Source organism: Nannobrachium achirus (genome assembly GCF_963921795.1).
Source record: "Nannobrachium achirus genome assembly, chromosome: 10".
Lineage (NCBI taxonomy): Eukaryota > Metazoa > Chordata > Actinopteri > Myctophiformes > Myctophidae > Nannobrachium > Nannobrachium achirus.
Genome location: NC_137819.1, coordinates 36,256,738 through 36,268,475, shown reverse-complemented (window position 1 = coordinate 36,268,475; position 11,738 = coordinate 36,256,738). Strand labels below are relative to the sequence as shown.

The 11,738-nt window shown below is 40.8% G+C and overlaps 1 protein-coding gene across 1 annotated transcript; it reads right to left on the bottom strand.

Annotated features, from left to right (window-relative positions):
• Window positions 1-273: 273 nt before the first annotated feature.
• Window positions 274-10,376, bottom strand: LOC308292126 (zinc finger protein 706). The gene is made up of 4 exons (XM_080734383.1): window positions 10,335-10,376; window positions 5,957-6,100; window positions 4,312-4,439; window positions 274-3,425 (listed from the first exon to the last, which is right to left on the bottom strand). Exons 2-3 carry the CDS (start codon window positions 6,089-6,091, stop codon window positions 4,344-4,346), a joined length of 231 nt encoding a protein of 76 aa, XP_080590509.1. The 5' UTR covers window positions 6,092-6,100; window positions 10,335-10,376; the 3' UTR covers window positions 274-3,425; window positions 4,312-4,343.
• Window positions 10,377-11,738: the final 1,362 nt, after the last annotated feature.

Below are 11,738 nucleotides of genomic sequence, written 5' to 3'. Positions count from 1 at the left end.
ACTCAACTAGAGATGCAGTGTGGTGTAATAACTTTATATACATTTATTATGGCATTTCTGCATTATCTGATAAACTACAATAGACTGAGAAAGTGACCTGTCATGGGTCAGATTTGGAACATTTAGGTGGTATAGGCTACGTGCATACTGTAGCAACTGGCTCAAATTAACAGATCTCAGTATGGGAATTACAACTTATCTTTCATGTGTCATTTATTAACTACATAGTCCATCGAATTGTCCTCATGTACAAGACGAACAGAGCAAAATAGCAACTTTAAATACACATTTAAATTTATTGAAAAGGGTAAAAAGCAACAAAAATAACAGAACAGTACAAACATGAAGTAAATTTTGTTTGCCCAATGCTAGCAAATATATCTTTAACCAAAACACCAGCTACGTTTTGGATGCTAAACAAGTAGCAAAATATCAGTCCTTGGGGCTACTATCAATTGAAAGGTTTCATTCAATTTAAAATGAAATGGACAATTATTGAAGTATCCCTAATCTTCAAGAGAATAACTGGCAAGTAGCTAATGTACCAGTACCATTACTATATCATCTTGACATTTGTGTTTTTTACAAAACTAGGTTAGGTTTTGACAATATAATTAGAGGTTGTCAGACATGGAATTGTCAAGACTGATACGAATTCTGATATTTTGGAGAATAGGGATGCAGATAGACAGCTATATATATATACAGATATTTTATTTCGCTCAGTGAAATCCATGGTATCCATTATAGGGAAGAGTAGACCTTTATTAAATCCACAGGAGAAATATAGCCATCTCTTACCCTAAAAGGTATTTTATTCCACTGCCTGCAGACTGCACAAAATGTTTTCTTTACCCCATTTACTTTATTTTACATTATCTAAAGAGTGCCTTTTCATGCATTAAAAAAACTATCGATTTAGCGTTATAGCATATCATTTACATGACCTTTATCATCAATGTGCATAATAACTTTTTAACAAATATTCAAAGAATTATGCCATTCTTCCAAAACAGCGTCCTTACCTATGGTATAAAATGCAAATACAGGCCTGATATAGCAATCATTCCAATTGATCATCCCCGTCTTATCAAGCCAGATAAGAATATTATGTCTAGTAGAACGTATTAAATTGTACTGCGCCTGATGGAGGGTGGAGAATACTTTAAGGATTAAGTGTAATAAACAGTTGGAGCAGCCAATTGCCAAACTATGTTTAACACATGCTTCATGCAATACAACAACAGGGTTGATCGATCACACACATTGATAGTACTTATCTATCTGTACTTAAGTAATGTTGGTTGATCTTCCGATTTTTAAAATAGAGTCCTATCATTTTTTTTAAATGAAACCCTTCAACTAATTTATACATTTTAACTAACAACTGAAATGATCAAGGAGGATCAGGTTTGGGGCCTATACAAATACTCGTAAGAAATTGAAGACTGGAACCAAAATCATGCTGACACTATGATCACACTTGCTTCATTTGGAACAAAGTGATCTTAGTGCCAAGATCATTTTGGGGAAACTTGCTTCATGATGATGAGCGCAACAAAGTAGAGCTGGGCAATATATCGATATTGTGATATAGGAATTCAATGGGATTTATTGTAATATTGCTTGTAAGAGCAATGCACCAAGTTAAATTCCTTTCATGTGAAAATGCTGCTTGGTCATTATAATCACATTACTCCATCTCCATAGAAAGCATCTTTTGAGTGACAGCTGCAGCAGAAGGCTTTGGAAATCATGTTGAGAGCATGTCCCTCCAACCCCCTGCATAGGAAAGTGACACTGATAAGTGGCGCTTATCTCCAAAAGTTGAACTTAAACTACTCGAGGTGCCCAGGGCACTCCGCCTAAGAAAGTCTGGACACAGAGGGCGCTTTTCGACGGCAGAGAACCGGTTCGGGTTCTTTCTCCCACCTATGGGATGAACCAGAGGTGAGCTTTTCCACCGAGAACCGAGTTGGTTCCAAACCGTAAAAGTTGGTTCTGAACGGGAACCACAAAATCCATGGTTCTTCTGGTTCAATCTGGTGGAAACGCAAGCCGGTTCGCAAGAACGAACCAAGGTTCCAAGAAAGTTGAACAGCACTGGTTCTTGAACCAAGGTTCTTTTGGTTGAAAAGGCCCCACAGGGCGATGAACCGCAACGCGTGGCACGGCGAAGAGGAGTGCTCCTAGTACATCACACAAATGCAAAAAAAGAATGGCGCTGGCAACTAACAAAAGGCTTTATGTAGACACACAATCCCATAGTCATTCCTGAAATACCATCACATTATCGAAAGAGGTATTAGGTAAAAAATATGTGATTCTGTCAATATCGCCCAGCTCTACAACAAAAGAGTGAGTAAGAAAACGTCAGACGACGCCAGCTCTCAAGTGTGTGGTCCAGCGTGAGGTACTGTTTTGTCTAGGTGGTATTGAATGAGAACAAGCAGCAGAGGCTAGAAGTTAAACCCAATTTATACTTAAGCGTCATGCCGGTGTTGTGCAGCAAAAATAGCTGACCTACAAGCTCAGTGGGTCTCAGTGCCATGTGTTATGAGCTTGCAGATCATCTAATTTGTGTGGGTGACACCTGTGCGCAAGTAAGTATAAATCAGGCTTTGTTACTGTTGACAAAGAAATAAAAAAATTAAAAACCCATGTAGCTCCAAAAGGTAGGTTTTCCAGGAATGAAGAGCTACTTTAAGAGCAGTGTGGGTTTTTATACATTTTAACTGACAACTGAAATGAACTGAAATAAATGGTTCTGATACCATCAAGGTTACTTTATACACAGAATCTACTCCAATTCAAATGAACAGGGTGGGGGAAGAGGCTGAGTTACATAGTGTTTTTGTCCAACAGCAGCACTATAGCCATTGTGGTCAAGGGTTCAGAAATGTGCCATTTATACCTTGTCGTGGACTATAGGGGGTTGTTCAAAAAAGCAAAACAAGGTCATTGCCCACAGACTCTTGGTAACACTTTTAGCTGTCCCATTCGACTAATGCTCAATGTGACCTCCATGCCAAAAGCTGGGGTTTTGATAACACTTTACAAGAATGATCTCCATAGCTAGCTGGCGGAAGCCTGATCCTTAGTTGCGAACTTGCGATGCGACGCGCTGATCTTGTGGATTGGCTATTTTTGGTGCACAACAATAAATTCTCCTCCACACACAGCGGTACCGCTTCCTGGAACAACCCCTCTTGGAATATTATGGGGTAGCTGTACACAAAATAAATATTAAAAAAAGGGTGCTGGTGTACGTCTGCCCCTTCATTCAGTTCATGCTCACGCACACACTCGCACATGCATACTCCCCCCCACCCACCCCCACTAAAACTGCCAGGTCCCAGTGTTCATCGCCAACATCCATCCCATCTTCATTGTGTGTTTCAACCTTCAAGCCATGGTCACTGTGTCTGGAAAATGAGAGCATTTCACATAAACATATCTTGATATATATACTGTATACATAGACATAACTCAAAATCTCCACCTCCAGAGTAACATTTAGCTTGAGATGGGTGTCGTTGGGGCCATACTGAAAATAAATGAATACACTAATATAATAACCAGTATTTAATATAATATAAAAATATTTGAGATAAACGAGGAACGAGGAGCAGCCTAATCCAGAAGAGATCTTGGACAGACATAATGATGGTACCAAGTTTGGTCATCATAATTGAATTGCATAGACTAATCAAACTATATATATATATATAAAAAATCACACCCAATGTGAAGTGAGCGGTGGTCGTGCTTGCATAACATCTTCAGACTAGGATTTGAGTCTAGGATGTACAGGCTATGCTACACACACACGTTTTGCTATGGCAAAACGCTGAGGAAAAAGGCTACGAACAAACATGATGCTACGTACACACATTTTACTATGGCAAAACGCTGAGGAAAAAGGCTACAGACATACGACATATGACATCACCAGACAAACATGATGCTACGCACACACATTTTACTATATAGCAAAACGCTGAGGAAAAAGGCTATGGACACACGCACAGCTAGGAGCGGTTTGCACCGCTCAAAAAAAAAAAAGGTAAATGGACTGTATTTACGTAATGCTTTTCTCTAAAGCGCTTTACAATGTACTTCACATTCACCCATTCACGCACCGATGGTGGAGGAAACCATGCACCAACCCACTCATCAGGAGCAGTTAAGAGGTTCAGTGTCTTGCTCAAGGACACTTGGCCAGGAGGAGCCAGGAATCGAACCTGGAACCTTTCGGAATCCTCCTGAGCCACTGCTGTAGTACTCTAGTAGTACAGTCAATGTTCTTACCGAGCTTTTGGTCCAATCTAGGCAGTGCTCGTTTATGCCTGAACATCAACCAGCTCAGGGGGCATGGGGGACTTGGGATGTTTACTTTCAAAGTGCTGTTTGAATGTCTTGGGGTCAGGCATCTGTGTCTGGATTGGAATAGAGAGAAGATAAATAATGTATTTTAATAAATCATTAGTTTCTAAACCACCACAGCAGAAATCTATCCTGTGTGCTGCTGTATAAGCAACTGCATGAGCCCATACAAAGTTGACAGCATTCCACTGCACAGTGAAAGGGTTCAGAACTTTAGGCTTCATATTTACACCACATTGATGTAGAAGATGAATGGCCACATGCGCTTTCCAGATTTTCAAGTGGGCCCTGAGCCTGAAAAGGTTGAGAACCACTGTGTTACAGAATAGATAATCCTGTAAATCGTTTTGCCTCTGAAGCAATAACTTCTCTTTATCATTGGAAATATTAACCCATTTAGGCCTAACCTATAGTTAGGCCTAAATCAGAAATTAGCCTACAAAAACAAATATGTTGCTACATACTGTACATGTACTGTAAGCCCCTCCCATACACTAAAATGTGTACCCGGCCTGAATGGGTTCTGAAAATGTTTTTGGAAATACCAAAAATTAATAACAGATTTATTTTAAATACCAAACATTAAGAGATTAACATAAAATATAGATTTCTTTTCCAAATGTTCACAAAAATGGGTAAAAATAAATAAAATAAATGGCATTATTGCCATACCTCTTAAGTCCCAACAGATTTCAACAACAGTCTAAATGATGTGTTGTTTTCGATGTTTTACACGGCCCGTGGCCTGTGATTGGCTAGAGGCGTAAACACAGACAGGGAGAGATTTTGACTAATTGCGTGCTCGCTGAAAGGCGAGTCCAGTATGTTCTCCCAAATCTTTATAGACCGAGTTTATTCTCCTAAAAGAAATTACCGACAGTACAAAGGCAGGGCCTTTAGCCAATTAGGAGCAGCATTCTTGAAAGGCGAGACCAGTATGTTCTCCCAAATCTTAAGGCGCCGTACAGACATTTGCGTGAAACATCTTCTCCGTATCGTCTGAGAATGGCCACTGGGAGCGCCGTACTAATGCATTGTCAATGGAAGGTTGTTTGGTGTTTTGTCGTTGCCGTGTCTCTTGGCCAAAAGACAGGCTGTGGTTGAGCAAGAGACACGGCAACGACCAAAAACCAAACAACCTTCCATTGACAATGCATTAGTACGGCGCCCCCAGGGGCCATTCTCAGACGATACGGAGAAGATGTTTCACGCATATGTGTGAGTCCAGCCTAATAGACCAAGTTTATTCTCCTCAAAAGACTGGCCGACATTACAAAGGCTTTAGCCAATGAGGGAGCAGCGTTCTTGGTGACATCACCACCAACAAGTGCGACCTGATATAAATAACAACACCACGCGCATGAAATGTTTTGTATGGGGATCTTTATATAAGGGATCTGAGGGATTGAATGTAGGGGAAGTAATGTTGGAGTGCCGGTTGGGCAGATCTTTATGCCCGTATATGTTGGAGTGCCTGTTGGGTATCTTTGTGCCCATACATGGTGTTTCATGCGAGCCCACACTGTTTCGTAGGAACAGTATTTCTAGTTTATAGATAGATGTTACTCACCCTGCAGACGGGACAGGTGTGTACCAAGGCCGCCTTGGCCGCAGTCTTCTGATCAGCAGCCTGGCCCTTCTTCTTGTCTGCTGCCTTCTTGGCAGCCTTCTGCTGGGACTGAATCTTCTGCTGCCCACGTGCCATGGCCCTTAGCTGTGGATTGGAACGACATACGCGATTACTGTGTGTTGTTAATATACCTTTGAATGCTTAAAGGTATATTCAGTGATTGTATTTCATTCAAATAAAAATATAATTGGTACATTTTCCATTCATTCTCCTCACTAGAATGTATGCTGACCATATAAGGACTTCCACCAGGGCCAGTGTTGCGAGCATAGCTAGATTTGGTTTTCAGAGGTGGCCAGCCAGTCCTCGACCAATCAGGGTAGAGTATGACCAATCAGGGTAGCCGTAGTTACGTTATGTTTAGTTATGATGGTCAAAATAAAAGTTTTGAGAACCACAGTCGCTCTGAATTAAGGACGTCTGCTAAATGCCTAGATTGTAAACTACTGAACTCATAAAATGCCACAGTCTGGTAGTAAATCAGTAACATACATATCCTGAAGCTGAAAACGTAGGCCTACTGAGATTCAGTGATTGGGTCTAATGATCAAAACGAGAACATTATAATGGTGTAAAAAATCTATAAAAAACTAAACATTTCCACGCTGTAAGGCCAGTAAGGGAGAAGATGACCCCCGGCCACTTTCATTATCACTGAATACACCTTTAAATTCTAAAGGGTTTCCACTTGAGGTCAATTGGCAGGGCAGTGCAAATACCTACACTTGAATTTCTCATAAATGTATCACTTGCTACAACACAAAACAACACCACAAAATAAAACAGAATTCTGACATCCAAAGAGTTGGCTGTTTGCTTCCAAACTACCTAAACTTTAGAAAAATAATCACCTGCATGGAATTTCTTGACTCATGACTACGGTGGATTTTCATGAAACAAACAAATTAATCTTTTCTTACAGCTGCAAGGTTGTTGAGTTTAAAATCGTTTAATGCAATCATTTAGCACTTTTCTGTTTGGATGCATGGGCTGCCAGTGGTTTGATTGATTGATTGAAGACTTTATTAGAAGTTTGCATAGGAAAAGGTACAGTTTCATGACGGTACAGTTCACTGGTACAAGGTCTACTAAAAGGAGATCCATGAAAAGACTAAGCTTATTTCCACAGGAAACCATTTAAGTATCTCATATAACATTGAATGACAGACGAATAGAACACAGTACTATGCAGTAGATATGTAAAGAAAAGAAAAATGAGAGAACAAAAAAAAGAGTCTAAACAAACACTAAGTATATACAATGAAGGGGCAGGGGAGGGTAGGGTTGGGCTAGGTTAGTTTTTTTACCAGTTTCGAACGGCTGCTGCCTGTAAGTGGTTTTTCAGGGCAATTTTAAAGGATGCTAGTGATCCACACTCCTTAATGGCCTTTGGTAAGGCTTTCCACATTTTGGTGGTATAGCAGAAAAAAGAGTTTGACCCTTTGTTGGTTTTGACTCTGGGTTGAAAGTGATCTGTGGCGCTGCCTCTGGTGTTGTAATTATGGACATCCTTAATGTTTATAAAGTATTTTGACAGGTACTTGGGTATCATAGTGGTGTAGTGTATCTTGTACACCAGGCCCATTGCAAGTTGCTGTACTCTGTCATCTACTCTGAGCCACCCCACTCTTAACTGGTGAGTAGCGGTGAGGTGAGTCTGATAGGGAAGGTTAAGCAGGACCCTAATTTGTTTATTTTGGGCTGTTTGGAGTTTAGTTTTCAGGGCTTGTGGGGCGTCACAATACCATACGTGGACTCCGTAGTCAAAGAGGGGCTGGTTTATTGCACCAGCTATGGTCTTCAGTGTGTTGAAATTGACCATTGGGGCGATCCTCTGTAGGAAATGAGTTCGTTGGTTGATTTTATTTATTACTTTAGAGGTCATCTTTTCACTGGAAAGATTAGCTTCAAGGATACATCCTAAGTAAGATATTTCGTTTTTTCGTGTTATGACCTTGTCATCCACTTTGATTGTGAAGTTATTGACTTTGTTGAGGTTATGATTTGATCCAAAGAGGATGGACTCAGTTTTTCCCAGGTGAATTGATAATTTGTTGTCGTTAAGCCATGTGCAGATCTTACTTAGTTCAGAGTTAAGTGTCTTTTCAACCTGCAAGTGGTCCTTGCCCGAGACTAGGAGAGCCGAGTCATCCGCGAACAGGAACAGGTTGCAGTCACAAGCAGATGCCATGTCGTTCACGTATATTAGGAACAACAGAGGTCCCAGTATGCTACCTTGAGGAACACCACAGCTTACTGGGAGGGGGGGGGGGGACAGGGTACCGTTAATCTCCACCACCTGTTCCCTCCCCACCAGGTAAGATTGCATCCAACTCACTGCTGCGCTGTCAAGACCGTTGGCTTTTAGTTTCTCAATCAGAATAGAATGATTTACGGTGTCAAATGCCTTCTGGAGGTCCATCATGACCATGCCGCTATATTTGCCGTCATCCGCTTCGCGTTTGATTTGGTCAGTCAAATAGAGAAGGCATGTGTCAGTGGAATGAGATTTTCTGAATCCAGATTGGAACTCGTAAATCAGATTATTCTCATCGAGATATCTTGCAATCTGTTCGTAGACTATTTTCTCCATGACTTTGGATATGGAGCTAAGAATGGAAACGGGACAGTAGTTTCCAGGGTCTAGTTTGCTACCTTTTTTATGCAGGGGGGTTACTTTTGCTAGTTTGAAGTCCTGTGGGACATGACCCTGTTCGATGGAAAGGTTAATTATGTGGGTAATGATTGGCGCAATGGTGGCGGCTGAATCTCTGAGAAATCTAGCTGGAATTTTATCAAGGCCAGTGGCCTTGTGTTGAGGTAGGGCGCTCAATTTTTTAAACACTTCATCAGTTGTCACTGTGGCAAGTTTAAAACTTCTGACGCCCAGTTTATTGTAGAATTTCTTAACAAATTTTACACCATACCGCCCAGATGGGGCGACCAGTTAGTGTTGCAACTCTAGATTCAACATATTTCTAGACAAACACAAAAAAAAATCTATAGTTGAAATTTGCGGCTAGCTGTTTGTGTAACGTCAGAGGGAACCACTTCTCATGAGGTCACTAAATATTTTTGAGCTGACTTCATATGCCTTGTTTATATATTAAAGCTGTGGACTAGACAAAGACATACCTCTCACCCCAGCCGGCAACAGTCCGCCATTCCGAAACACCGCTATTCCGAAGCAGGGTTAGGGTTAGGTTTAGGGTTAGGGGTAGGGTTAGGGTTAGGGGTAGGGTTAGGGTTAGAAGTCAACGTTCGGAATAGCGGTGTTTCGGAATGGCGGGGTGTAACCACCACAGCCATGCCCATGTGCACAGTGTGTCAATTCATCCAAACTTTTAAATGAGTTTATAACTTTGTGAAACTTTACAATCCGCCAGTCTCAATTCATTTTTACACGACCATTAGCTATTACATTACTTATGGTCTGGGCTGACAACCCTCCTGAATCCGTCAAAAAAAGGACGGGTGTTTTCAATGAATCTATCATGATTAAAATGGAGTTTAAGTTACAATGGTCTGTATAGGAAGGGGGTGTGTCTGATAACACCAATATTACATATCTAAATACTGAATCAAGCTACTTAAAATCTGTCCAGGGTATTCACAAAACACTGATTATACGATAAAAAAAAGACCCCCCATTTCTCCTGTATTCTGACTCTCCAATTGGCAGCCCTGCTTATGGTTATCAAAACAAACCAAAACGTTTGAACAGTTCACGTTAACTTTTAGCTCAACTCAAGTGTGGTGTTCATTAGCTAGGTGTTACCTCATTGTAGCTGGCGGAATCAACCTATCGATTTTAGTGATCGGCACCTCAAGCGAAGCCCGACGTACGCCTTTAAGGAACATTGACAGATATGGGGTCCGTAGGACGTGGACCCCCATGGGACTGACGAGCAATAGGAACCAAGTGGACCCTTTCCATGTGTACCCTGTCAGTTATTCATGGCGGTCTCTGGGGTATAATTAATGTTAATAATGTGTACCAACAGCACCGGAGGGCCTTGAAATGAGGACTTTTGGGAAGCACTGAAATAACGGATTAAACTGAGCATCTGAGGCACCAGTAGGGCCTTAGTTTCTCCACCGGCACCGCCTTAATAATTGCTAAGGCAGCTAAGCTTGCTAACCTTAGCCGTTTTTTTATAGCTAAAACAGCTACGATAACAAATGGCTCTTATTTTACAGATCGTTTAAAAAATATACGTACGACCTATAACTCTGTGCGTACGACGTCCTGCGCGATGAGCAACACAAAGTTAATACCTCGGGGCCGGGCGGCACTCTTATTTAGCATCGTATTTACCTTGGAGTTCTCTCTTTGCTCTTCTGTCGTTTCCCTTCTGGACCAGAATGACCCAAAACATTAATGCGTTACCAATTCCTTGAAATTGTATTGATGTTCATGCACTGTGCCCCATAGTGGCTCGGCGGCGAACAGCAATATAGCTCACAACTGTGAGCTACCTAGAGGGTGTCTTAGAGGGTGTCAGGCATAATCGCCTATAACATTTTCGCCAGGTCTTTTCGCGGGGCACTTTTGCCGTGGAGGAGAGTCTTTTCACCTACCTGTCTGAGCCATTTCGCCTACCCTCAATTCTGCTGTCAGACTGTCCATGTTTTCATATTATCTCTTTGTCATTTAAATATTAGAGTGACTGTGACAGTGGTGTTACATGTCAAACCTACACACGGCTATCCTATGCACTCCATAGTAATCACACAAATACAGAGCTATTGGAATCAGGTGCGCCCAAATAATTAATTAATCCATGTCCCGATACTATACATTCTTTGGTGCAGTATTGAACAGTATTGTAAAATAAACAGTATTGTAGGCCTATATTGTTTTAACATTAGGCTATACAACATATATAGGCTATTAGCCTATATAGGTCTATATAAGATATGCTACACCTAAATAGCCTATAGAATCAACCTTGCCTGTCAACAGGCATAAAAAACTATTTTGCCATTTTTTAGGAATAAAATGTGATGTAAATAATAAATGTCAAGTAAACTGTTAGATTCACTTGACACCACTGTCACAGTCACTATAATATTTAAATGACAAAGAGATAATTTGCAAACATGGACAGTCTGACAGCAGAATTGAGGGTAGGCGAAATGGCTCAGACAGGTAGGTGAAAAGACTCTCCTCCAAGGCGAAAATGCCAGGCGAAAGGACCAAATGCGTGTAGGCGAATATGTTATAGGCGAAAGTGCTGGTGACCATATAGAGCATCGCAGCGGAAGTGGATTCCTGGGGTCACTTAATATTCCCCATTCATTTTCGCCATAGACTTTTACAAAAATATTTATAACAATTATGTTAAGCCTCGAACCAAGCCATCCAGGATGGAGGTGAATCATGACCATATAACCTTTTTTTCTATGAAAAGAACATTTTGAAAATCGCTAAACAAAGGGTAGTTATTAAATGTAGTAGGTCTATATCAAATAATGTAATATTAAAATATGTTTTCACATAGGATAAAAGGTTATATGGTCATGATTCACCTCCATCCTGGATGGCTTGGTTCGAGGCTTAACATAATTGTTATAAATATTTTTGTAAAAGTCTATGGCGAAAATGAATGGGGAATATTAAGTGACCCCAGGAATCAACTTCCGCTGCGATGCTCTATATTGTGGTGACTCCTTGATCAGTCATATAGATACTAAAAACCTTTTTGGCAAAATACACACT